At 39.1% G+C, this 26,664-nt stretch overlaps 1 protein-coding gene across 1 annotated transcript; it reads right to left on the bottom strand.

Annotated features, from left to right (window-relative positions):
* Positions 1–2,349: 2,349 nt before the first annotated feature.
* Positions 2,350–25,598, bottom strand: LOC101739255 (uncharacterized). The gene is made up of 5 exons (XM_004924022.5): positions 25,361–25,598; positions 12,100–12,230; positions 10,671–10,851; positions 4,384–4,617; positions 2,350–3,878 (listed from the first exon to the last, which is right to left on the bottom strand). Exons 2-5 carry the CDS (start codon positions 12,199–12,201, stop codon positions 3,793–3,795), a joined length of 603 nt encoding a protein of 200 aa, XP_004924079.1. The 5' UTR covers positions 12,202–12,230; positions 25,361–25,598; the 3' UTR covers positions 2,350–3,792.
* Positions 25,599–26,664: the final 1,066 nt, after the last annotated feature.

Here is a 26,664-nt window from a genome sequence, read left to right as displayed (position 1 = left end):
CCCGTAGATAAGTAAACTACTTTAATCTGATTCCTGTAATTCGTGGAAAGACATTGTCTCTCTCTGGGTAAGACAAGTACTTCGTAACTCACGAATGACTCCTGTAATATCGTTTTTAATGAGACCATATTACTTAGAACGACTAAAATAAAGCTCAAGGAGACGAATGAGCTACATCCACACCAAGTACGCTGTAAGTTTTGTGAAACTAAGCGCCTTGTAAATTAAATGAATGTGTAATTTGCTAATAACAAGTGCAAGGCGCTATAATTTAACATCAAGATTTTGCTCAGTTATTTTTATTTTTTTTATTGCGTTGATGGGTGGACGAGCTCACAGCCCACCTGGTGTTAAGTGGTTACTGGAGCCCATAGACGTCCACAACGTAAATACGCCACCCATCTTGAGATATTAGTTCTGAGGTCTCACGTATAGTTACAACGGCTGCTCCACCCTTCAAACCGAAACGCATTACTGCTTCACGGCAGAAATAGGCAGAGTGGTGGTACCCACCCGCGCGGACTCACAAGAGGTCCTACTACCAGTAATTATGCGAATTATAATTTTGCGGGTTACATTTTTATTACACGATGTTATTCCTTCACCGTGGAAGTCAATTGTAAACATTTGGTAAGTACGTATTTCATTAGAAAAATTGGTACCCGCCTGAGACTCGAACACTGGCGCATTGCTCAACACGAATGCACCGGACGTCTTATCCGTTAGGCCACGAAGAAAAAAAAAAAATTAACAAGAAACAGGTAGTACCTAAACACGGATGTAGCCTTTAACTGCTAACTTATGAAGCTGTTTGTTTGCACACAACGCAGACCCACTAGATAATATGTTGCGAATGAAATTCAAAAGCATATGTGTTTGATTAGCAGAACACTATTTTCAGGTAGACAACGCTTCAAACCGAAACATCATCGTATATTTGTTTCGTAATATACATAAGCCGGCGGTGGCACCAAGCATATGGAGCTACCGCACGCCATCTAACTATAGTTTTATTTACTGGCATTTAAACTCTACAACCGTTTAGTATTAGTTGAAATGAAGACATGGGCGGGTCCGAACGGTATGCTAATAATGGTAGACCCTCCACAGGAACAGATAGCAGGTGTTTTTGGATTGGACGAAGCAGTAAGAAGCAATACGTTGGTCGTGTGGGCTTTCAATATGCCCTATTACCAGTTCCGAGCTTTATTTATTTTAATCATATCAAAATTTATTTTCAATATATTTTTTCATTTTTTTAAATATTCGTTAATTAATGTTTAATGATACTTACTCTTCTATAACTTACTATTTACGCTCAGAGCATCTTCACACAATGTGCTGTACTTAACCTACTAATATCACAAGTATATCAATCATCCTTGCGAACTTTCATAATCAAACTAGGGTAACCAATAAAATACGAATCATTAATTTTGTGTTTGAATTATTAAAAGAAGTAATTAAATTTTATTATTTATAAAAAAAGTTAAATACCTAAAACCTGGTTCCAAGCAGCGGCAAGGGTATTGTTTCCTCCGTGCGGCAGCACCTCACGCCCTGCGCACACTACGCGACGCAAATTATCATTAAGCTGGTTTTGCATTAATTAGTTGTACGATTGCGCGTTCCGGAATTGAACGAGGGGAGTGACAGCTGCGGCCGCCACACTACGAGTTTATAATGAATATAGCGCACGGCCTCCGCACACGCGGCCCTCGTGCGCCCTACTCTTGGCAAGAAGTTGGCACGCAATCCATGCATCAGCCCTCTGAGTTTCTCGCGGAATCTTCTCAGCGGGTCGCGATCCCGACGCGGTAATAGACCTATTTGCGAAGCAACTGCCCTCGAGTTGTTAAGTCTCCTTCGGAGGCGCTCGGGCAGCTGTTAGCAAATCCCTTCCCTCCTGGCTGAGCATTTGCTCGCCCTGGTGAAACTGGAGAGAGCTAGGAGCCACCAGTAATTATTCCTTCCCAAAAAAAAAAAGACTACCTAGTCCCGCGTCTTGTTGTAATACATTAGTGTACAACAAAGAAAACAATAAAAGAAGCAACTTATTGCTGTTTGTAACAACGAAGCTCACATGTTGGTGATCCTGTGTTTCTCCTGTTTGAAATGCCAACTACTATACTAAGTCTCGTTGCAATTCATTAAATAGAAAAGAATACAAATGCTATGAATAAGCAAAGAGTCCGACAAAGTCAAGTGCCCAAGTAGTAGTGGGCCGGGCGTCCCACGGGGGTCGCTTAGCACCAGACAGGCTGCGGGCAGCGCCACATCACGCATCCTCCGTATCGTCTCATCTCTTAACAATCTTCAGTAGGAGTTCGACAAATAAAGACAATTAAATTGCGGTAACATTCATTTAATTAATTACTATTCTAAAACATCAATCCTAAGTAATCAGAATCATTTCAGAGAACAATTCAAAACTGTTCACAGAAATGTTATTTTTATTTGGAATACATAATACAGATTTCGAAAAAAAAAACTTTCTTTAAACTTAAACTATGGTAACACTACACTAACGCACCTTTGGCAACGAATACTGTTTAATGTTATATTTATACAATAAATTAATTAATAAATAATTAACAATAACTCGATCAAGCCCCAGGGAAGCCTGGCTTTTCCGGGACACGTGCTGGGTCGACCTTCGCCTGAAGTCAGCATGCCCACAGATCACAATATCGCTCGTCAATCAAAAACGATAGGCAGCGGCTTGGCTCTGCCCCTGGCATTCCTGGCGTCCATGGGTAACCACTCATCATCAGGTGGACCGTGTGCTCATGGGCCGTCTGCCTATAAGGTCAATAAAAAAAAAACATTCTGGGACAAAAACGGGGGTAGTTGACTGTTGTGTACTCGTCGTCTGTGTGTGTTCACGGACATCGGCCAGGACTTGAAAAAACAAAAAATAACAATCGTATCTTCAGCAAGTTTTCCGTTTTTAAACCGTAAGAGTTAAGAAAAATCGCTTTTACTACTTACATCATAAAGTTCAATTTATATTTATGAATAATATTATATATTACGTTTTGAGAAATATACATTTTAGGTACTCTTACTATACTTATGTGATGTGACGTATTCCGTGTGTAATAGATACTTTATCGTTAGGCCAAAATGACTAATAAATACTTAAAAATTTTAAATTTCAAAAGGGTCACGAACTCATGACGTTTCCGAAACATTTAGATCCACGTTCAGACACAGGTGAGCTTATGGGCTCAGCGGTGAGCACTCGCACAGACGCGTTAGTGTTCTTTAAATAATGCAAAGTACACCAACGGCTTAAATATTGAGAATCCGTCTGTTTCTTCCTTCCAATCCAGGGTCCAGCGAATAGCTGATCCAAGTATAGACTCTTCGTTATTACTTATCTTATGAATAATTTCACATCCCTGTACCATCGTTAGCGTTGTCTCCCTCACACCAACGTTATCCTAGCCTCTCCGCTCATGCACGCTCATTAAAGTAATTACAAAACATGAATTGAGAAACATAAACCAAGACTTTTGATCCCAACAACAAGTCCAAGAAGCAATTATTGATTAATAATTAAGAACTGTTGTCCTTTTTGTAATAATACCATATTATATTGGATCGGGGATTTTTTTGTATTGACATAAGCTACATTGTTTAGATTAATTGCTTAAAGAGCTTGATGAACATATTCTATGATATCAACCAAACCCGGACCATGGATAGACCGTGACGTCACAGCACGCGAGCCGGGCGCTAGAGGGGTGCGGGTGCGAGCGCGGGTGGCTGCGGGGGCAGGGGCTGACGTCACAGGCGCGCCAGCAACGCGGAGAGCAACAGCAGCGCGGCGCCGCCCACACCCGGCCGCCCCGACGACGACAGAATGCCCTTCCCTGGAACATTCACATCACCAACGAACTTATTTTTATTTTTTATTGCTTAGATGGTTGAACAAACTCACAGCCCACCTGGTGTGGTCACCGGAGCCCATAGACATCTACAACGTAAATGCCACTACCCGCCAGGTATCAGTATAGTTACAACGGCTGCCCCCACCCTTCAAGCCAAAACGCATTACTGCTTCACGGTTGAAATAGGCTAGGTGGTGGTACCTACCCGTGCGGACAAGAGGTTCTACCACCAGTAATTACGCAAATTATAATTATTCAGATTTGATTTTTTTTACATTAGAAAAATTGGTACCCGCCTGCGACTAGGACGAGCACTGCTGAGTTACTTAATGACACAAACAAATACATATCGTACTATTTTGATACGTTTTTGATCGTCGTAGCTGGCAAATACACTTATGACTCCCCTTCTGATAAACTGGTACCACAATCCAAACAATTTTTAACAGAAATACTTCCTCTTCTGTTAATAAGTGCAAGTACTCACATCGCTCAGCTAACTTTCTGTAGCAACAGCAGTCTCTGAGCCTCGCGTATCGCGCGCAGTCGTGAGCCAGTGGCCGGCAGCGGTTGGGTCCGACATAGCAGGTGTGCGGCAGCCAGGGAAACGGCTCGGGTAGGAAGCGCCTCTCGCAGCAGCAGTGGTCGGCCAGCACGCGCGTCTCGCAGTACTCCAGCTCTTTCTTGGTGCAGGTTCCGCATCCAGGTCTCGTTACTGGAACTAAAGAAAAACTGATATTGAAGAAAAATATTTAAAGGTTCTCTTTACCTTCAGCACACGTTCTTTATCAATTAGGCGAAAACTTTAGATTCGTTTAGATCATTGAAAGCATTGACAAGCAACGAAGAAGAAGTAACAAGAAGAATCAACGCAACTTGGAAGAAATTCTGGGCACTAAAAGAAATCCTAAAAGGGAACTACAGCTTGCGTATGAAAAGGGCAACATTTGATACATGCCTGTTACCCTGCTTGTTGTATGGCTGCCAAACGTGGATATTTACAAATAAAATAAAACAAAAAATTAAATGCAGTCAAACAGCCATGGAAAGGAGCATGTTGAAAATTAGAAGAATACATAGAATTAAGAATGAAAACATTCGTCAAAAAACTAAACTTACCGATGCTCTCAGCCACGCACTCTCACTTAAGTGGAGATGGGCCGGACACATCTCACGATACCCAGACAAAAGATGGACCATTGAAGCCACACGATTGAAAGGACCAATGGGGAAAAGGAATGTTGGTCGACAATGAAGACGATGGGCTGATGACATAACACACGTCGCAGGAAACGACTGGATAAAATCAGGCAAGGACAAGGAGTCATGGAATAGGATGGAGGAGGCCTTTACTCAAATAGGGGTCCAAAGCTCATAAATACTATTAATTATAGTAATATTAAATAATTAATTAATCATAAGTATGTAACCTTTTAATTTTAAACTACAACTTACTAACAATAATTGTGTTATAAATCGAGAGTGAGAATTGGATTAAATGGCTTTATTATTATTATTATTAGATCATTGAAAAAAAATATTTCTTGACTTTTCATTTTACACAGAACGAACTAATAAATCTAAAACCTGGAATTCTCTTATCGTGAAAATTAAAGCCCCATTCCAAAAAAATCCCAGAGCTCAAGATTTTTTTATACTATTCATTTATATTTTCAGATTTAATATGGCGCTGCATTATCGTCTCGTAATTAATCAGCGAATCTAATAGACGACCTTGCATAATTCCGCAGAGGGGCTGTTTAGGAACCTATTTAGAAATTAAGAATTATCGTCGCCTTTTCGCGGCTTAATTTAAATAGAACAAGGGCTCCCAAAATTATTTTGTCTACTGCCCGCTTTGAGAATAAATTACTTTAGCGCCCCCATTTTTTAACCTACCTAAGAACCACTATAGCGAGAGCTCAGTCGGTGTCTAAATTCTCCTAAATGAAGTTACAGATCGCCTCCCAAGCCTCTACACAACGCCCCTACTTTTTTCTGGGTCCGCCCTGCAGAGAGCTAGGCCTGCAGAGCCCACAAGGGGGCGCTATCGCCCACTTAGGGAAAGGTTGAAAGAGAAGCACCCACTTTCAGGCTAGAAAGCTAATATTTTGAATTGACTAAGTTTTCCTCTGGCCTACCTATAATAAATAACATGATGGTCAACAGAATCAGCCATCAGCCACCAATATACCAAGAATATTCAATTTTTTTATAAGACGTGTCTATTCTGGGACAAGATACCGCCTAATTGAATTGTAATTGTTAAGGTGACGTCACTAGCAACGGACTCCATTTGAAATTGAACAATGGGCCCGGTGGCATCCGGTCACGTTATCGAATTAGCAATATCAGTTTATTGGTTTTCATACCACGAACCGTAGATTAGTCTGATGCAGTCATGTCGGCTAAGTTTTGTTACCAAATTCGGAGTCTTGGGATTTCTCTATGAAAAGTATAATTTGAAATGCGAAAATTTTAAAAGTAAACCACGTAAGTCTTTATGTTACATCCGTCCGCCAACATAAAAACGAAATATGGTGTTACTTTTAAATATTTAAAGTGTCTATATGGCCCATGGAAAATGGCCCATCATTAAAATTTAACGATGTTGACAGATCAGAGTCGAAATGAAGTTCACTTGACATACCAACACATTCCCAATAGCCAGCTATGATTAGCAATGAATATATGCTATTGACATAGAAGTTACAAGCAAACCCATTCTGTAATGAGCTTAGAAAAAAGCAGCAGGCTGGTGCTTGCCCGCGCCCCTGAAATCACAATCTAACTACCTCTATCACACCTGCGAAATTAATGTAACGGACTTGACAAGTCACGCGTCTGTAGCCTCGTAATGAAAAGTAGCGTCAAAGGAGCGTGTACATATCCAAAATTAATATATGTCATTCAAATTTTTTTCCTAAAGAAAATTACTAGTTTATCAATCCAACTTCAAGACCAAGGTTGTTTAGAGGGCTCGTCACAGCAATGTAAGCACTGAATGTCATGTCATAAGCCTATTTAGTTTCATTATAGTAGTTGTTGGTGAAAAATTGCAGTTTCATTTATGATCCACAGCGCTATTATGAGAATGCATGAAACATCATCTGACAAAAGATGACTCTGCAGATATTTACGACTAAGTGTAAATTGTTGGGGAATACTTATCTAACGAAAGTTCAAAAGCTGGCTTGACGGCTTTTTCGAGAAGACAGTTTGAAGAAGTATGAACCGATAAAAAAGTACAAAACCAAAATAATTTGAAATAGTTAATACCGACATAAATTTGCACATCGAAAACTGATTTGAAACCGACTTAAAAATATTATTGCAGATCAAAAAATTGTTACATGGAACATGTCTGGTATACAAAACACATAGTAAACCGAAATACCACAGGTTCTGGAATTAGGAATACGGACGAACTCAACAACCCTTTTCTGTATAAAGACAAATAGCAAGTGCTTTAGAACGCCAGCCCAATATCTAATGAGAATTCGGTTTTACCTTCCAAATAAATCCAATACTGAAACCTCAAGTTTTTGAAGTTTTCAGATTTCCTTAGAACTGCAGCGCCTTGACAAAAGGACATTGGCAATTTCCAGATGTTTATTTCTTGTTCACAATTTTTTATGAATAGGGGCTAACTGCCGATATCTCGTTTTGCTTATTGTTTCTAAGTTACTTTAATTAATCAGCCCCGCTTATGTTTGACTTTAAGTTTGAGTACATCACGTCGCAGAATGATTAAGGAAATCTATTTGTTTTTCCTTTAACACTATCTCTAACTTGAATTCTTGAAAAAATTGCTACTCGATGTAGTAAATAATGTTTTTTTTTTTTTTTTTTTTTTTATTGCCCTTGTAGGCAGACGAGCATACGGCCCACCTGATGGTGAGTGGTTACCGTCGCCCATGGACTTCAGCAATGCCAGGGGCAGAGCCAAGCCGCTGCCTACAATATATTTTTATTGAATATGGATAATTTGATAAGTTCGAAAGAAACAGTGTTCTTTCAGTGAGTTAACAAGTTTAAATTTGAAATGTCTCAAGGATCTGAACTGAATTTTTCATCATTTAAATAGAGTTATGAGTCCCGTGACTAGAACAGAGCCGTGACAGTCTGTTTATGAAATAAAAACGCGTGTAAATTGGTTAAGGTACACACATCTGTCTGTTATGTTACATACGGTTGTAATAACTCAGATTGTTATAAATTACAGTGTACAAATATTTCCTACAAACTGCCGATCGTCAGTATAATGATATGCTTTTTAGAAAAACTGACAACATACGAAAATTGATTCGTAGGTACGCAGAGTCTACGCGGCGGCTTTTTGATTTGGAGTGGCAAAACCAATTAATCGGGGTTTGTAATAAACAAGCTATTATATAAAAAGAACTTTCAATAAGCATACTTATTGTACTAGGTATCACTATTATTATCGAGAATATCTATATATTAATACGGACAGAGGAGTATGAAATTTTCCACACTTATAAAGAATATAAAGAAGAAGTGCACAATGCTAATATTTTTTTAAAATAATGCATAAAAGATAAATTAAATCAATAAAGAAAACATTACACAAACTACAACATACCATGTATTTGATGCACACACGCATGTATACTATTAATTTATTGTAAAACTTTTGTTCTTGACGTCTGTTGTCAAATTGAGATTAAATATTGTTTGTCTTTGTTAATATTTTTTATAGTGTAGTCTTGGCGAAATTTGTGATTATAGAAGTATCAAATACAATCATAACAGTGTACAAACTTACAATTCCAATTGATTATAGTCGAATTTCGACTACTGCGGGACCTCTAGTAGATATAAATGTCCATCACAAGATTTTTTATTAAACGATTTTTTTTTAATTGTATTTATAGTGTTTCAGCTAATTCTGTTACGAAAGATGAATATTGTCGTTTTACTGGTTGCGCGGGAAGGCGTAACCATGCTAACCTAATTAGTTTAGAGATGAAATTAATCCAACTTTACGACTCTAATGTCGAGAAATTACAATAGTCTCTCAGACCAAAACCGACTACAATGTACATCTCAATAATAGTTGATCCGTAATCTGTCGAGCAACTAATTAGTCGGCAGCGCAATGAGTGAGGCGTGGCCTGTCGCCTTGGTGTGTTGCCAATTACATGTTTACCGAGTTTCAAGCTATTGTCACTTGGAACATTGTGTATTGTGATGTAGATTACTAGTTACCACTACAGCATGTGGCAATTTACATCATTCTCTTATACTGGATGTCCTGATTAAGGCAATATTTTCATATATTATTTGTCCCACGACAATATAGGCACTGATTAATCTTGACTCAGACTAACGGTTCAAAACGATTTTTTAGAAATGATTCTCTAATTGCGCTGAATTGTGTAGGTCAATACTCTAATGATCAAATGTTCTCTATCGTAGTCTAAACAAAGTTATTTGACCTCGTTTTGATTATAAGATATAACAAGAACAGAGGAAGAACTGTAGGAGGGGTTGAGCATATCTAGCTCGACATTTCAACCCCTGTGGATCTTTTCTCTCTTTCTATTTCTAGATTTCTATTTCTGCCGTGAAGTAGTAATGCGTTTCGTTTTGAAGGGCGGGGCAGCGGTTGTCCTGTTAAAAGTGAGACCTTAGAACTCAAGGTGGATGGTGGCATTTACGTTGGGCCGTGAACTCGTCCACATCCCTAAACAATAAAAAAACAAAGAAAAAAATAGATTAGAGCTTATCAATTAAGATCATCAATACACAAAATATCTAATCAGATGTTCCGCTAGACCGTCTGATTAAGTGATGCATATGTTTGACTTATACCGCGCAGGCTTGGTCCTAACCCAATTCAAATCTCCAACAATCAAATGTAGCAGGTGGCTCATTATTCGCGAAGCCATATATAGGTACCTCTGGCCTTATAATTGGGGTTGTCCTTTAATCCTACCATCGTGACCTCGTGCTATATGCGGACGCGTCGTCACACGCCGCTAATTAATGACTCAAGTAATTGTTGCGTTTCATTCAATTGCTTTCTTGAAGTGGAAAGGCAAGTCGAGAGAGTTGTTAAAAAAAAATAAAAAAATGGCCACCAGTACAAAGGTACTCTTTATGTAAATGAGTAGGGTAGAGAGAGTGTGCTTCATTGTACACAAATTTAAAATCAAAACAACACGTCAGAATTTCGGTAATTGATATAGTAATTGCAGCAATGAGTAAGAATATTTTTGTAAAAATATTGTTTTACTGCATGGCTGTTTGAAATATTAAGATTGAATTTCATTATGACTTTATTAGACATAGATATTAGAAATAAAAATATATGTAGGCTTTAAGTGATTTTCTAAAGGACCATGATATCCACGATCTATTTATCTCTTGACAAATCTATCGATTGATCAGGAGCACAAACTTCATTCGCACATTGACCAAAAGTCAGATAAACCGGCTCAAAGGGGTATTTGATATAAAAACACAAAACAGTGTGAATATACGGTTACTTTCTGGTATTCGCCAGTTCTGCTATGACAAATAGAAATTTGTGTTAAATAGTTACTGGAGCCCATAGACATCTACAACGTAAATGCGCCACCCAACTTGAGATAAGTTCTAAGATCTCAGTATAGTTACAACGGCTTCACCCTTCAAACCGAAACGCATTACTACTTCACGGCCGAAATAGGCAGGGCGGTGGTTCCTACCCGCACGGACTCACAAGAGGTCCTACCACTCGCCAGTCCTACTAGTAGATTAACTCACTGTCTTCCACGTTCAGAGCCCTGGCAGCCTTCCTAGCGTCTCCAGTAGACACGTCATGCTCGACGAAGTACTCCTCGTAGCGCACCTCGAGCAGCGTGTCCGCCCACTGCTCCGTGTCATTGCTGCGCGTCACATTCGCCCTCCCTGTGCCCACCGGCTTCGACGCTGCTGCGTGTCTTACCTGCAAGAAAAACTTCATATATATCATTTGAAGACGGCATGACATTTTTAGACATTTTTATTAATATTTCAACAAATAGTACTGTTTTTTTATTATTATTATTATTGTATTCCATTTTCGAGCCGATGAATTGCCAATGCTATGTACGCCATTGTTGTCACATGCATCAGGCCATAAATTAAATAGTTTAAATTTATTTTCAATGTTAGATGTTTGTGATGTGGCAGTACTTATTTAAATAAATAAATAAAGATGGGGCACACCCCAGTATTTTCGGTTTGTTGAAACTTTTTTTTACTGTTTAGATGGATGGACGAGCTCACAGTCTACCTGGTGTTAAGTGGAGCCCATAGACATCTACAACGTAAACATTTGTTGAGTACGTATTTCATTAGAAAAATTGTTACCCGCCTGGGATTCGAACACCGGTGCATCGCTCAATACGAATGCACCGGACGTCTTTCTTATCTTTTAGGCCACGACAACTCAGACATAATGTCAAGTGTGTGTAGAGGTCTGATAAAGCACAGATGCATTACAACTCAATCTTTACCAAATACAGATTTTATATACTCTACGTACGTTTAGGAGTGCTCACGATGGCACCCGTCTGTTGAAATTGTACTTAATAATGAATTTAATACTAAAAACATGAGAAGATTAGTTACTGGTGGTAGGACCTCCTATGAGTCCGCACGAATAGGTAACACCACCCTGCCTATTTTTGTCGTGAAGCAGTAATTCGTTTCGATTTGAAGGGTGGGACAGCCGTTGTAATTATACTGAGACCTTACAACTCATATCTCAAGATGGGTGGCGACATTTACGTTGTAGATGTCTTTGAGCTCCAGTAACCACTTAATACCAGGTGGGCTGTGGGCTCGTCCAACCATCTGTGCAATAAAATAAAATAAAAATATTAAATTAATAATAAAAATAGATTAAACATAGGACAGAATATCCAAAATAAGAAATTTGATGTTTTTGTCATTAGTAAAATATCATCTGAGGAATAGCTGTTTAATCAAAAATAGATTTTCGTGTGTAATCTTTTTTTTTTATATACGTTACGATAAAGTGCATACCGCATTAGTATTAAATCAATAATAAGAAAATTAATGTTTTGACACATGCAAGGTTTTAGTATTTCGTTAGGAAATAAGTTAGGCAGTTTTCGAAATTCAAATTCAAACCCCTACGAAATGTTGCCCCGCCAAGACATCTAGACCAATTACATTAAGTACTAACCAACACTTCAGGTACTCTGAAGATAACATCACAACATGCAGGCTGGAGTAGTGCCAGTAGTACGGCAGTGAAGCATGCGTGGAGAAATCTTCGTGTCCACATAACATCCCTTGTCTTCTGCGCCTTATCAGCTGCGGGAGATAAAAATAATTAAACTTGTATGTTGACAGATGCCTGAATTGCGCGAACAATTATTTCAATATAAGTTTGCATATACTCTTATAGCTGAGACCATCAGTCTAACAAGCAATATCATACGCTCAGTAGAAAATCTTCCCTTCCGTTTCTTTCAAAATTCCGTCTTGGCTATTTACAGTCACAATACCCGCCAATGGTCACGGTAGCAAAGCCTGTTTAGCGAGAATATCGCAATAAGTCAGCACATTTGCCGTAAATCGTTCATAATATCAGCATGGGTGTCTGATTCTCCGGAGCAATGCGGCATAGTCCGAATGCCATGACAGACGAACCAACTTTATTGCTTACTATCCCAAGCACGTCGTATTAACCTCATATGGAATGCTTAATGAGTGGAAAGGATTGCACACAGTACGTGCGGAACTGCACGACACATGAATGTCATTCTCTAAACCTTTCGCTGTTAGCTCTTTTCAACTGGTAGGGTCTAGCCCGTGGTTGCAGTACACACGTCTCATTCAAGTCGTCAATTTAACCCGTGTAAACCCAGGTAGACTATGAGTTCGTCTGCCAATCTAGATCCGTATGATAACTTTAATCTGGGAAGGATCATGTACCAATCAATCGTCATAATAGTCACTTTAATATTCCCTTTGTATTTTTTTTTATTGCCTTTGTAGGCAGACGAGCATACGGCCCACCTGATGGTGAGTGGTTACCGTCGCCCATGGACTTCAGCAATGCCAGGGGCAGAGCCAAGCCGCTGCCTACCGCTTAATACTCTCCACAAGCCTCGTTTGAAGAAGGACATGTCATAGCGCTCGGGAAACACCGTGGAGGGGAGCTCATTCCATAGCCGGATGGTACGTGGCAAAAAAGATCTCTGGAAACGCACTGTGGATGACCGCAGTGGCTCCAGGAGTATGGATGAACTCTACTCCGGTGGCGGGCGGTGCGATGGTAAAAACGAGACGTTGGTATCATCTCGAACAATTCCTCAGAGCACTCCCCATGTATCTTTTTGATTAACAATAAACAAACAGACAAAAAGCAGACAAGAAAAACCTTAACAGAACTAAGAAGGGCTTAACAGCATAGATGAAGCCTCTGTCCAACAGTGTACTGTTGATGATAAGTATTAAACTATATTCTGTGTACGTTATGGAGGGTACCATATTTGAAGCTGAAAAAATGCTGACAATTGGTATACCGCCTAAGACGTTTATTGAGTCACGTTGATCACGTCGGGGTCGCCAGTGTTGAGTCTCTAAATCGGGCAAGGATTAATAAGATACGTGTTCAGATGAGTATTATTATGTCAGGTATACACAGGCCGGTAGGTGAGTTCACTGGCTTAACCTAAGAGAGTTGCTAACACTAACCCTAACAAGGGCAGTGCTTCGCTGAAATGATCCAGCAAGAAACTCAGTGGGTAACAGAGGAGTATTGAATATTTTATGCCACGTATTTAACGCTAAGCTTTAATTCCTCCGTAGTTTAAAACATAATTCATTTGAAATGGTCTAATTCTTATCTAAAATCTCTATTAAGTTGTTAGTGCATAGAACTAGCTGTTTTTTTTAATTGAAACGGTTATTTTATGACTTTCTTCCAATTTATGTTTTGATGTTTATGTTAAAATATGGATGTAGAATAAACTAAAATTTAATTCGGGTTGATTTTACTTAAAACGTTTTTGTAGCTTACGATAATGTAATAGAGAAATATTCGAATATTCTGGCTGACAGCCAATGAGAAGAGATGGGTATGCACAACCCTGCCATTCACCACGTAACTGACACTTTTACCTATTGCACTTGGTGAATGGATGACCACGGCAAAATGGTGCTAAATGATTACTTCACATTTTGAAACGAGAAGTTGAAGTTCTAATCGTACTGTACGAAAACCTTGAAATAGAAGCGGACAACTGTTTATGCTAGATGGTACCATTATCATTTCCGTGCGGACTCAAAATATGCTCTTCCACGAGCAATGATTCCTCTATTTCTAGTAAACGTTTGCTACTGGAATACTACTCTTAACAACTCAAACATAGAAAGTTAAACTTACCAACCAAATTAATCAGCAAGCAATTCTTTATTTTCTATTATTCTATTATTCTCTTATTTTAATTTTTTTTAATTGTATTTTTTACTTGTTTTTTCGTTTATTGCAAATATTTTTACGTATTTAATTATTTTTTTTTTGTGAAAAACCAAAAAAGAAGCCTGCTGAGTTTGTTTCGCCGGTTCTTCTCAGGACTGTGGCTTTTTTGGAACCGGTAGTAGAGTTAACATTGTTATTTATATTTTGACATTCAACAAGTGTGTTATACTGACATCTAAGTTGAAATTGAAATGATTTTGAATTTGAATTTAAATATAAAATTGTTAATGTTGTATCGACTAAAAAAACTAGCACTAGATACTTAATTCAATTAAACTAAATTTGTAGGTATTTACGGGAGAGGACTATAAGCTCCGCCATTAAAATGTCAGTCACGTCCTAAGGGCTCCGTGAATGTTGTGAATTGAGGAGTTATTGGGCCAGTGGAGCGACGACCTAAAGCAGGAGACGTGCTTTGTTAAACACAGCTATTACAAAACTTATGATATAGTTAAAAAAATATAAAACAAGGATGATCATAGGCTTAGAGAACAAAGATTATACAAATACGTTAAATATCAATATTCATTATGTAATTCAAATCCATCAAAAATTAGCTGGAAATACTTTTAACTGGTAGGCAGTAATGGAACTTACACAGTCCTGCCGATAAAAAAATCCGCAATTTGGGAAGAAAAAATTGAGGTGTCAATGTTTTTTAAGAGATTTACGTGATTCCAGCGAATTTCCACTGAAGGTTGAGTTTTTGTGTCCACGATCTGTTCAATCTGTTTTGCTTGAGCGGTTGCGGTTATTTAACAAGAAATTACATTTTTTTGACTTCTTATACCGACGATTTCGATACCGACGCCGGCGACCGAAGACTGATTTTGATTGAAACGATTGGAGCAACGCCTATGACACTGGGATGTAAGATTACGTTATTTTTTGGAAATAAATATTTCGAGGGGTGAAGAAAGGCTATTTGGTTTAACAGCCTTAATTAATACGCGACATTGATCTTTGTAATTATAGGTCCGATTTATTTGGTATTAGATCAACAATTCAATGTTTTTAGTTGAACTTCAATTAAGTTTATTCAATTTAAAAAACGGAACAAGTTTTTTGTTGTATTTTCACCAAATTTTGAGTTTTAAATCCTGTAAAGTTGCAAAAATGACGCTTAAACCAGATACAGATTTTATTACATAGATGTGTGGACATGCTCACGGCCCTACCTGGTGTTAAGTAGTTAACGGAGCCGATAGAACCCAAACAACGTAAAAGCCGCCGCCCAACTTGACACATGAGTTTCAAGTCTCAGTCTTATAGTAAAACAGCTGCGTCGCCCTTCAAACCGAAACGCATTTTGTGGTTATGTGGGTCGGCTCGCAGACGCCCTACCATCAGTAAAATCTACAATTGGAGAGATGAAAAGCTTTTGCACTGTAATAAATTGGGACTTTGATCTTCAATGGAGGCGCCACGACCTTTATACTGTATTTATGAGCTCCTAACATTAAGTGGGTCATGGTTCCGTCAGCCTGCCAGAGCAAAATATTGCAATAACGGGCTTACTGATTATTGAAATGGGTGGACGCGGGAATTTGTATTAACACGGGTATGTCACCCATCCAGATCTTATTAATCTGCACGACTGCTGATCACGGACCGCACAGCCTAATAAGTTCATATCAGTCTCATATTAGCCCGGACACGCACGACTAAAATATACGAACATTTTAAAGATAAAAAGAACTTTTAGAATCTATCGATTTCATACGTTCAACAATAATAAACAGGCTTAGATTTTTTCTTAGCTTTCAATCATTATATACGCATAGCATTATATTCTCGATCTCGTGACTACATTGTTCCACAGTCCTACTCCAGTTTCTAAGCTTTTATTGCGTCCAACAATATTTTTAGAATATTCATCACTTCATAAATTTGAGTGTGGCTTTCGATTTATTGCAATATATATTTTATCTATAATACATTTATGTGTTTTTATATTGAGTATTTATGTTAGACTAGTGGCTCACTGTGGTAGCGCTTGTATATTTGCTTCTGTTCACCAACATTGTTATGTTTGGCAAAACTCTAAATTCCAAATAATTTGCTTTCAATCTCATACAAATAACAGCCATAGAGATATATGATACAATTCTTAAATCCGTAGGGTGAACCAAGTGTAATCATAACAAGGGCGTTACTTGGTGATAACTTTAAAATCGTCCTTGTCTCTCGTCACCACGAAGGTATGTTTCGTGAAGGTATGATGAAGAGTTCGACGAGTGAACTAACCCATAGACACAACCCATTGAGTTTCTCGCCGGATCTTCTCAGTGGGTTGCGTTTCCGATCCGGTGGTAGATTTTACGAAGCACTACTCTTGCTGTGGCTAGCGTTAGTAAATTCTCTCAGGGTGAATCCGTGAGCTCACCTACCCGTCGAGTGTAGCTGAAATAACCTCGCTACAGCGAATAGGTAGCGACGAAAAAATATGTTTTGTAGCTTGTTCTTCAAGTCATAAAATGTTTAAACTCTTTAGCAGCTACAATATTGTAATGGTTAAAACCATAGCAAATTTAATAAGGGGCCACGAACCTTGAGCATGCGTGAGCATAAAACAAATAGTGAGTCAGTAGTAAATTTGTTTTTGAATGCAATCACATCACATTGATTGTTGTCAACTGTTAATAATCGTTGTGCTTATGAAATGAAATAGGTAATTTAAAAACAAATCTCGTTCTGAATCTCACCTCAATTAACGGAACATAAACCTTTCTGGAACCATTGAGTTATCCAACGTACAGACAATCGTTTCATCACAAAATAACAAGATAATGTAGTTTCAAGGCCGCTTCAAAAAACGAACACCATTTGAAAAGTAAAAATATCATGAGCAGTGTGAGGATACGAGTATTTCCGGAGCAGGTGATACACATCATGCCCGTGATGTATGGTCGACTTGTGAAGCCGTTATGATGTACTTACCTATACTGAGATTACGCAAAATCCTTATATTTCTATGCGTATTTTATACTAGGGGCTACGGATTGCGAAAAATTTAGGGATGTTGTACTCTCTGATCATTCTCTTGAGAGGTAAAGCTGTTTGCCTGTACCCTTGTAATTGCTGTTGTCTATGGGCTATCACCATCAATGTTCACATTTGATCGTCGGTCTGCAGTCAATACAAAAAAAATACTACTGATGGGCGTTCGTCCGCCGTAGGGCGTACAGCTGAGCTTACCATTATCATACTGATAAATTCAATAGCAATAAAAACGGTTAAAAATGTCCTGAGCCTGTCACCTTGAGCAAATTTTTACCCGCTTTTATGAGCTTGAACTAGCTTAATCTATCTATGTATTATTGTGTAATGGAATTAATGGAATCTTTCAACGCATTTTTCAACAACTTAGACGTCTGATTACTTCGAATATTTGCACATCAATCGAGGATTGGTGATAACAACATTATTTTATCACTTCACCTTAATATTCTGCCAGGATAATAAATTATTGTATGAATTTTTAGTTCTGCTTGCTATTAAAGCGTGTCTACTTACCACTTACGTTTTTTACGATTTACATTTGCCGGAGACTAAGCCGTGTCATTCTTTGAACAAGGTTTGAGGTTCTAAAGCTGTTACAAAATTATAATTACAATAGCGACTGTTCAATATGTCTGTACTAATTGTGTATTCACGTCTCTACGTGTTAATTATCAAAAATTAAGAAATGTGTGGAAAATATTTACGATAATCCTTTTACTTTTATAATACAAGCCTATAAAGGTGTACTGTAGCTTAAGAAAAGTGGAATGTTAAGCTTATCTATCAGTCGACGCTTTTACCTGACTGGAATGCGTCGGCATCAGTTTACCGAGCGCCATAACCAGGCTATGTTTGTTCATTGATAAAAAGATTACGACTTAGATTACAAACTCTACCTTATTTATAACTTTTGTGACTTGAGAGTTGTAAGATTTAAAAAGTACGACGGGTGAAGGCGCTTGTTCCTCACTTGGTAGGTACAATGGAGATACGAAGTTGGCGAGGTTGAAGGTCAAAATTTCAATTATGTTGGAATACAGAATATTATTTCAGTTTAGTAGATACTCCCTTTTACATTTAAATCAATAAATACACACAAATATTTGTAACTGAACTACGTATTTAGAGGTTTGTGCATGTCTATGGGTCGTGGCGTGACAGTGGAAAAGCATTTTACTGGAATGACTTGTGTATATAATAACGTTTCGGAAAATTTCAACGTAATGTCCATCATCTTAAAGACGAATTTCAAAATTTGATCAAGGAAAATATGCTATTCTTATAACTTCTATCTGATTCCCCGATCAAGATCATCAGGATAAAAAATATTGAAATTTTTGGTCCGCCTGCTGTTGAAGCTTTATTTTTTAGTTTATAATCTATTTAGATTAATTTTCTTCAAAGTTCATAGATACTAATTGTTGGTTTATATTGAACAATGTAATCCAGCACCAAGTATTAATTTACAATGTTCTCGATCAATGTCTTCTAGACTCCGATAAACGACTTACATTAACCTGCGTTGCATGTGCATGCGTATCTGCAACACAATTTTATGATATGTACACAATTTTTAATCATTTTACTAGTTTTAGAACTGGTAAGATCTATCCTACTAATTTCATGTAGGTATATTCGTATTTTACAGATAGAGTGCGGTTTTATAATACAACGAAGATTTCGAATTCGCCTAAGTGAGCGAAGACATTCGACTCTTGGTGTCGAAAAACCATACGGAATATTATAATATAAATACACCTAAAAATCTTTATCTATTGTTTGACTTGCACTTTAAATCTGAACAGACTAGCTTTTGCTCTGGTAAGCTTTTTTTCTCTAGAAATAGCTTTTTTCAAAAGCCATGAAAGTTTAAAACAATACCTTGATCTTTCCCCAAGAATCACTAGTCCACTTCCCTAGTAGACCCCACGAAAAGCACATCATCACATACAGAAACATGTCATCCTATCAATCACATTATGCTGAATTCTCGACTACAATACTATGAAACAAAATTGAACACTCTATATAATATAAATTGTAATAAGATCGTGCTCTCAGCTCGTAAGGTCAGTAGCGCCGTCTGTAATCACTGTAATCACTGGACCGCGACAATTTGATCTCTACAACCACTGCGCTATCAGTAACTAATTGTTAATGTAACTTATTCTTGCGATAGGAATTGTGACCGGAACTAAGTCACACACTTAACTGAAATCTAAGCGCTAAATAGATTTTTTTTTCTGTTTGAGAGATTACTGGTGGCCCGGAAGCCCTTTTCAGTTTTACCAGGGCAGGCGGGTGGACTCAGCCAAGAGGAGTGGGATTTGCTTGTTAGCTACCCGAGCGCCTCCAAAGGAAAGGAGTAAATAATGGAAACATGCCAGAATCCCTTGCAAAATAGTCTGTCCGGGTAATAATCACAAGTTTTTTTATTGCCCTTGTAGACAGACGAGCATACGGCCTAGCTGATAGTGAGTGGTTACCGTCGCCCATGGACTTCAGCAATGTCAAGGGCAGAGCCAAGCCGCTGCCTACCGCTTAATACTCTCCATAAGCCTCTTTAAAAAAGAACATGTCATAGCGCTCGGGAAACACCGTGGAGGGGAGCTCATTCCATAGCCGGATGGTACGTGGCAAAAAAGACCTCTGGAAACGCACTGTCGATGAACGCAGCGTTTCCAGATAATATGGATGAACTTTGATCCGATGGCAGGAGGTGCGATGATAAAAAGGAGATGAGGGGATCATCTCAAACAATTCCTCAAAGCACTCCCCATGGAACATACAGATTAGAAGATATACAGAGACCTTAGAACCCATATCTCAAGGTGGGTGGCACATTTACGTTGTAGATGTCTATGGGCTCTAGTAACCACTTAACACCAGATGGGCTGTGAGCCCGTCCACCCATACAAGCGATAAAAAAGACCCTTCAGGAACAGTCGTAAATCAGTCTCAAATCACTATACAGTATTCTAAATTATGTCAAATTATATTTCATATCGTTCGTTCACCTTTAGGCAAAAGATGAATGACCTGCACCCTTCGTTCCTCGAAGGGCCCGAGAGAAAGGGCAGGTGGGCCCTTTCCAATAGTAAAATTAGGTCATGATATTTTTGGCCTTATTTACAGCTTTGCATAATTAGGACATTTTAAGTTTTTTAAAAGATTTGAAGCACGGCTCCAGTGCAACATTCAAACCTAGCCTAACTCACAAATAATTGCACAAGCTATATTGAGGTTCGTTAACAATCATTCAACAGTACCTACGCTATAAATCCCTATCGTTATTCAGAGTCTGTGCATTGAAGTCGCCGCGTCCGGTCAGCTGCGACACGCTGATACCGACCGACTCCACACCTGATATGTGTACGAGTACCTACATACGGCACAGTCGCCTATTGTTGGAAGTTGGTTGTGAACGACATTATCGCCACATCACTGTGGGAAGGGTATTCCCGTTTGTACAGATAGCAGTCAGTAATTTAATGTCAAGCAACAAAGCCTGTCACTGCCTACAGTCATTTTTTGACCTAGTTGTTAATGTTAGTGATAGAAATAAACATGATTCGTAAAAGCAAAGTTACTAATTTTTTATTTATTGCTTAGATGAGTGGACGAGCTCACATCCCACCTGGTATTAAGTGGTTACTGGAGCCCATGGACATCTACAACGTAAATGCGCCACCCACCTCGAGATACAAGTTCTAAGGTCTCAGTATAGTTACAACGGCTGCCTCACCCTTCAAACCGAAACGCATTACTGCTTCACGGCAGAAATAGGCGGGGTGTTGGTACCTACCCGTGCGGACTCACAAGAGGTCCTAATACCAGCAAAACGAATAGAACGTGGTTTCCAAGTAGATCATGGCAAGCGATGTATGTATGTGCAAAGTATGTCTAGAGTTGAGAATTACTGAAAATGCTACACTATAGACTATTTCTCTCGTGGACTGGTCACGAACATTTATCTTCTCAAGAACATGAAGAGGTAGTATTAATGACAACGTAAGTGAACCATTAACACCTCGCGTGTCGAGTTAATCCAATTACGTAATAGTTCATTAATTGATAATGACATATGGCACAAGTGACAAGTCGGAAATGATTGCGAAGCGTCCATCTGCGAGTGTACGAGGCGAGTAGGATTTCCTTCTTACGTCCTGTCATTATGTACCTTGCTGCTTATTACGGTGCTTGACGTCTCATCGTTGCATAATCTGATGTTTATACTTTGTTTACGCGAGTGGTCGCTCTTGGTCATGGACATCAAACAAGTAAATGGGTTTTTTTTTATGAATGAGGGATTGTTGGTGGCTTTGCCGAGTTCGACGAGTAGGCGGTGTGATCAGGATTCGGGTAAGTACTCAGTGGCGGCAACGATAAGGTGATTATCATGTCGCATTGCCTTATCGAAGTAACGTTCCGACGCTGATTTCATGCATTTTTTATTCATTCGAGACCCAGGTCATCGTTTAAGTCGACATTCCTCACGAACCACGGAGCCCCGACGGCCAACCTGCAAAAACGAGATTGTAGGGATTGGAGGGTGTCTATGTGTGTGCGGGCCGCGTGAGCGAACACCACACTCGCGTAAGTCATGACGGGCCTTATGCAAGTTTTGTAAAGTGTCACCTTGTTCCGAAGGGACATTTTACTCCGCTTACAGATCATGGGGTAGGAATGCGTATCGCCCAAGGCGGTAAGAGTTTGAAATATATTTGTAGCGGTAATTATCAGAGAATAGAAGAATTACGGCAAATCCTGAACCGTGCTAACGATATTTTCAAGATATGCTTGCAAATTTACAAGTTCAGAACAGCCGTTTATCGGACCTTCCGTCTATCGAGCGATAACACAAGCTCGATGGAGGATCTCGGAGTTGTCGCTATGAACTGGTGACCTGTGGCCAGACAGCCGCAGCCTTCACACCTCACTATCAGCGCGTCAACCCTATCGAGTACCGCAGCTGTCGCAATCTGGAAGTTCAACACAAGACATCAGTCGTCCTGTAACGGACCAGTCGCAGGCGACTCTCAACGCTCCTTGGGCCTTCGGCACGCATCCTCTTAACGGTTTAAAGGTTACAATTCCACTTGGATAAAGCAGCACGACAAGAGAACCCTCCTCTCATCCTGGCCGCCGATAACTACATTCCCGATCCTGCGGACAGAATGGAAAGCAGTCGACGTCGCCCCAAACACGTCATTTCGGATCCTCCCGATCCACTAACGGTGCTTTTAGGTACCTCAAGCACCGGTCATCGCTCTTGTCGAACTCGTCGCTTGCGACGAAGGGCTCGACGAGTAAATTAACCCTCAGACGCAGCCCATTGAGTTTTTCGCCGGATCTTCTCAGTGAGTCACGTTTCCGATTCGGTGGTAGATTCTGCGAAGCACGGCTCTTGCTAGGGTTCGTGTTAGCAACGTCGTCAGGTTTGACCCCGTGAGCTCACCTACTAGTTAAGGTTACACTGAAATAGCCTCTCAAGGCTCTCAGCTAAGTAGGAAAAAAAGGCTAGAATTTCACGTGTAACTCTCTAGAATAATGTTAAATCAAATACATACTCGTATAAGTATAAATATGATTTGCTCACGACTTGTAGGCCGATTGATGTTTGCGCTAGACCTGTTTCATTTAAAATAAAGAAATTCACAGCAAAAGCGAACGTAATATCTAATTAGCACACAATAACGTGACGCTGGCGCATCGATGAAGTAATCAGCTTGTCAACTCGAACCGTGTTACTAATTTAAATTCAATGAGTTTTATTAGTAAATTCACAAGAACCATGAGAATTCAAAAGATAGCATTCGAGCTACCAGTACCCGTAGGTACTACAGCGAGACAGCTATATAAAAGAGTTTAGATTAGTACCTCATGTCATCCTCCATTTTTATAATGTTTTTAAGTTTAGGAACCTTTTGGAAAGATACTTATTACAAATTCTAACGAGCCGAGGAAAAGTTAAGAGAGTTCGTTTTTGGCGGATTCATCGGCCAATAGTGTTTTTTTATTACAAGCAAACGAGTGCACGACACGCCAGAGGGTGAGTGGTCACAGATATCCATGGACAATGCACACTGGACACAGCTGAGCCGCTGCCTATCGCTCCAGACCTTGTCTGAAGTAGGTCATGACGTAGCTTTTTTTCCTACTTCATCGTCGGTATGTTACGGGATTATCTCAACCACGCGCGGACGGATAGGTGAGCTCACGGGCTCAACATAAGAGAGCTTGCTAACACCGGCCCTAGCAAGAACAGTGCTTGCTTCGCTGAATTTACTACCGGATCTGAATCGCGACCCACTGATAGGGTCCAACGAGAAACTCATTGGGTGGTGTCTATGGATTGGATATGTAGATGCGTCCACATTAATAGGGGTTATAGTGACGCACCACTGTTTCGAAGAAGCGTTCTGACGCTTCTAATTTAATTTCAGGTCATCGTCAAGATCTAAACTCAACTTTAATCTCAAATGGAATTGGATGACTTGGAGAGAGTTAATGTGTGCACGGACCACGCAAGCGAACACTACCCTTGTATAGGTCATGACTGTAGGTATGAAAGTTTTGTAGCCTGTGGCCTTATTAAGAACGGACAATTGCAGATAGAAGGATATAATACGACCTTTTTTGACTTAGCACAGCTGTGACTTTTGTTCGGGACACAGCATCCACGAAACACTAGAAAGAAACTTATTTCAGAGCCGCAGGATATGTTACAAATAGCTCAATGTGCTTGGTGCGAGTTTTTTAACGTTCCCGATAGCGTAAAAGTTACCTGAAATATGTTTGCAGCTGGAACAGTGCTCCTAGCGGCAAATATAGGCAAACGTTCCAACTCCATACAAATTTGACTTCACTTTTACGCTATCGAGAACGTTAAAAAACTCGCACTAAGCACACAGGAAACGAACTATGCTTGATCGTCGTATTCCCAGATCGTATAAATGAAATCTGCGTCAGTGGCGAGCGGAGGGAAATAACAGTTACAAAAATCTACTAAATTACCTAACTAATATATATTTAGAGCGGAAAATCCTATCTTTCCTAATGTACCTACTGTCTTTCCCAATATGTCTAAAACAACGCTCCCACGTACATTGCTCAATGTAATCAGGACCGCTCCGAGAACTATCACAATTAAACATTCAATATCGTTATGGCAAACCATTTGTAACACGAAACCACCGTAACTCTAATTAAGTATTCAACCCCTACACAGAAGCTTTGATGCAAAGATTTAATTATTAATAATTGAATAGGTCATAAAATACGTTTTAGAACATGACTCAGTCCTTTTAGATTCGATGATGTAATTAATGATTAGTGTTTTAATTAATATTGGCATACAACACATATATGATGTCTGTATGGGCATTAGACGGCACCAACTGTTAATTACTAGAGAGCATTGCGATCAAGTAGTGCGTACCAGCACCCTGCCTATTTTTACCGCTATGCCAATGTGCATTCCGGTTTTCAATCATAAAATATTAGTTCACAAGATTTAGACACAACCCTTAGATAAGCTGATATTCAGAAGTCGGACATTTTGTAAAATTGTATGCATCTACCTACTTCCTTCATGATTGTTAATTTGCAAGCACCTTATGCTTCACAGTGCCGGCGTAAGAACCTTGTCAACTTGTTGAAATGTAATGAATGGGATGATGGTCGTTTTCAAAACACTCGTATTTATGTGACAAGGTAGGCGTGAACTTAGTATAATCGATTCAGAAATAAAATTTGTTAAGATTTTACGTGCTGTGATTTCAGGTATTTGTTTATCTATTATTAAAATAAATATCGACTACTTTAAATTAATGCACAATAAATGCGACGTCATTTACACATAAATTTTGTTTATATTTCGAATCATTGCAATTGCAACTGCAGTACGAAATTGTAAAAAGGAATAATAGCAAACAAAACCCCCACTTACAAACTGTCCAATGGACTCGACGAGGACTCGCAGTCTTGCGAATATTAACAATAATAATATTATCACAAACATTCAAGGTGTCACTGTTTAACTTTTCAATAAAAATATTTTACTGTCTCCAATCGGCACTCGCGAGTCAATACCGCGTCCTACTATTAGTGATAAACAAAAAAGCGTAGCGGGGCCACTACGCATGCGCTTGACGCGGCGACGGCCGGCCGACTGCAAACGATTGCTATTTGCTCGTTATTGGACGATGTGTCAAATAGCGTGCCGTGAAAAGTCGCGGGAAAATAATTGAAGTCATAGTTAAAAATTAAATAAAGCTTACCACAATAAATTAGTGAAAACCACATCGGATAAGCTGTTTCTGAGATGAACGTGCACAAACGCACAAAGACAAAAATTCTAAAAATCATCATTTTGGGTTCTATTGCGTTCATAAAGCCCCCAATAACAGTTTTTCTGAGATATCTTCCGTGTACAGACAGCGATCAGCTACGATTTAATTATATGTACTAGCGACCCGCCCTCGCTTCGCTTCGGAAACATTAAAACACACATGAAACCAAAAAAATAAAATAAAATAAATTAAAAAAAAGTAGCCTATGTTCATCAGGGACAATGTCGGCTTCTAATGGAAAAAGAATTTTTCAAATCGGTACAGTAGTTTCGGAGCCTATTCGAAACAAACAAACAAACAAATCTTTCCTCTTTATAATATTAGTATAGATTGAAAAATTAAAAACACTGTAGATTAAAAGATCATGAATTTAATATGGCCATACAAGAATTACATTAAAAATCCTCAAGGTTAATCCTAAGAGCATCTTGACGTGTCGTTGTGTGTGTAGTGTTGTCAATTAAAAGTGGGACGGTATAAAATCGCCGATCTTGAAACACGATGTTCATCCAGCCCGAGCATGCTCTTTATAGTCTCAGGTTTTTTTTATTGCTTAGATGGTGTTAAGTGGTTACCGGCGCCCATAGACACCTAAAACGTAAATGCCGCCACCCACCTTGAGACATGAATTCTAAGTCTCAGCTTTTATAGTATAACGGCTGCTCCGCCCTTCAAACCGAAACGCATTACTGCTTCACGGTAGAAATAGGCAAGGTGGTGGTACTTAGCCGTGTGGACTCGTAGGACGCCCTACCACCAATAACGTCCACCAGAAGTGGGCGGCGACAGGCTCCCAACACTTGCAGTCAGTGATAAAACTCGGGCATTTACGTTGTAGATGTCTATGGGCTCCGGTAACCACTTAACACTAGGTAGGTCGTCCATCTAAGCATTAAATAAA

The sequence above is a fragment of the Bombyx mori genome, chromosome 25 (assembly GCF_030269925.1).
Source record: "Bombyx mori chromosome 25, ASM3026992v2".
Lineage (NCBI taxonomy): Eukaryota > Metazoa > Arthropoda > Insecta > Lepidoptera > Bombycidae > Bombyx > Bombyx mori.
Note: the sequence above shows the minus strand (reverse complement) of the source record. Positions and strands in the feature narration are given on the sequence as shown.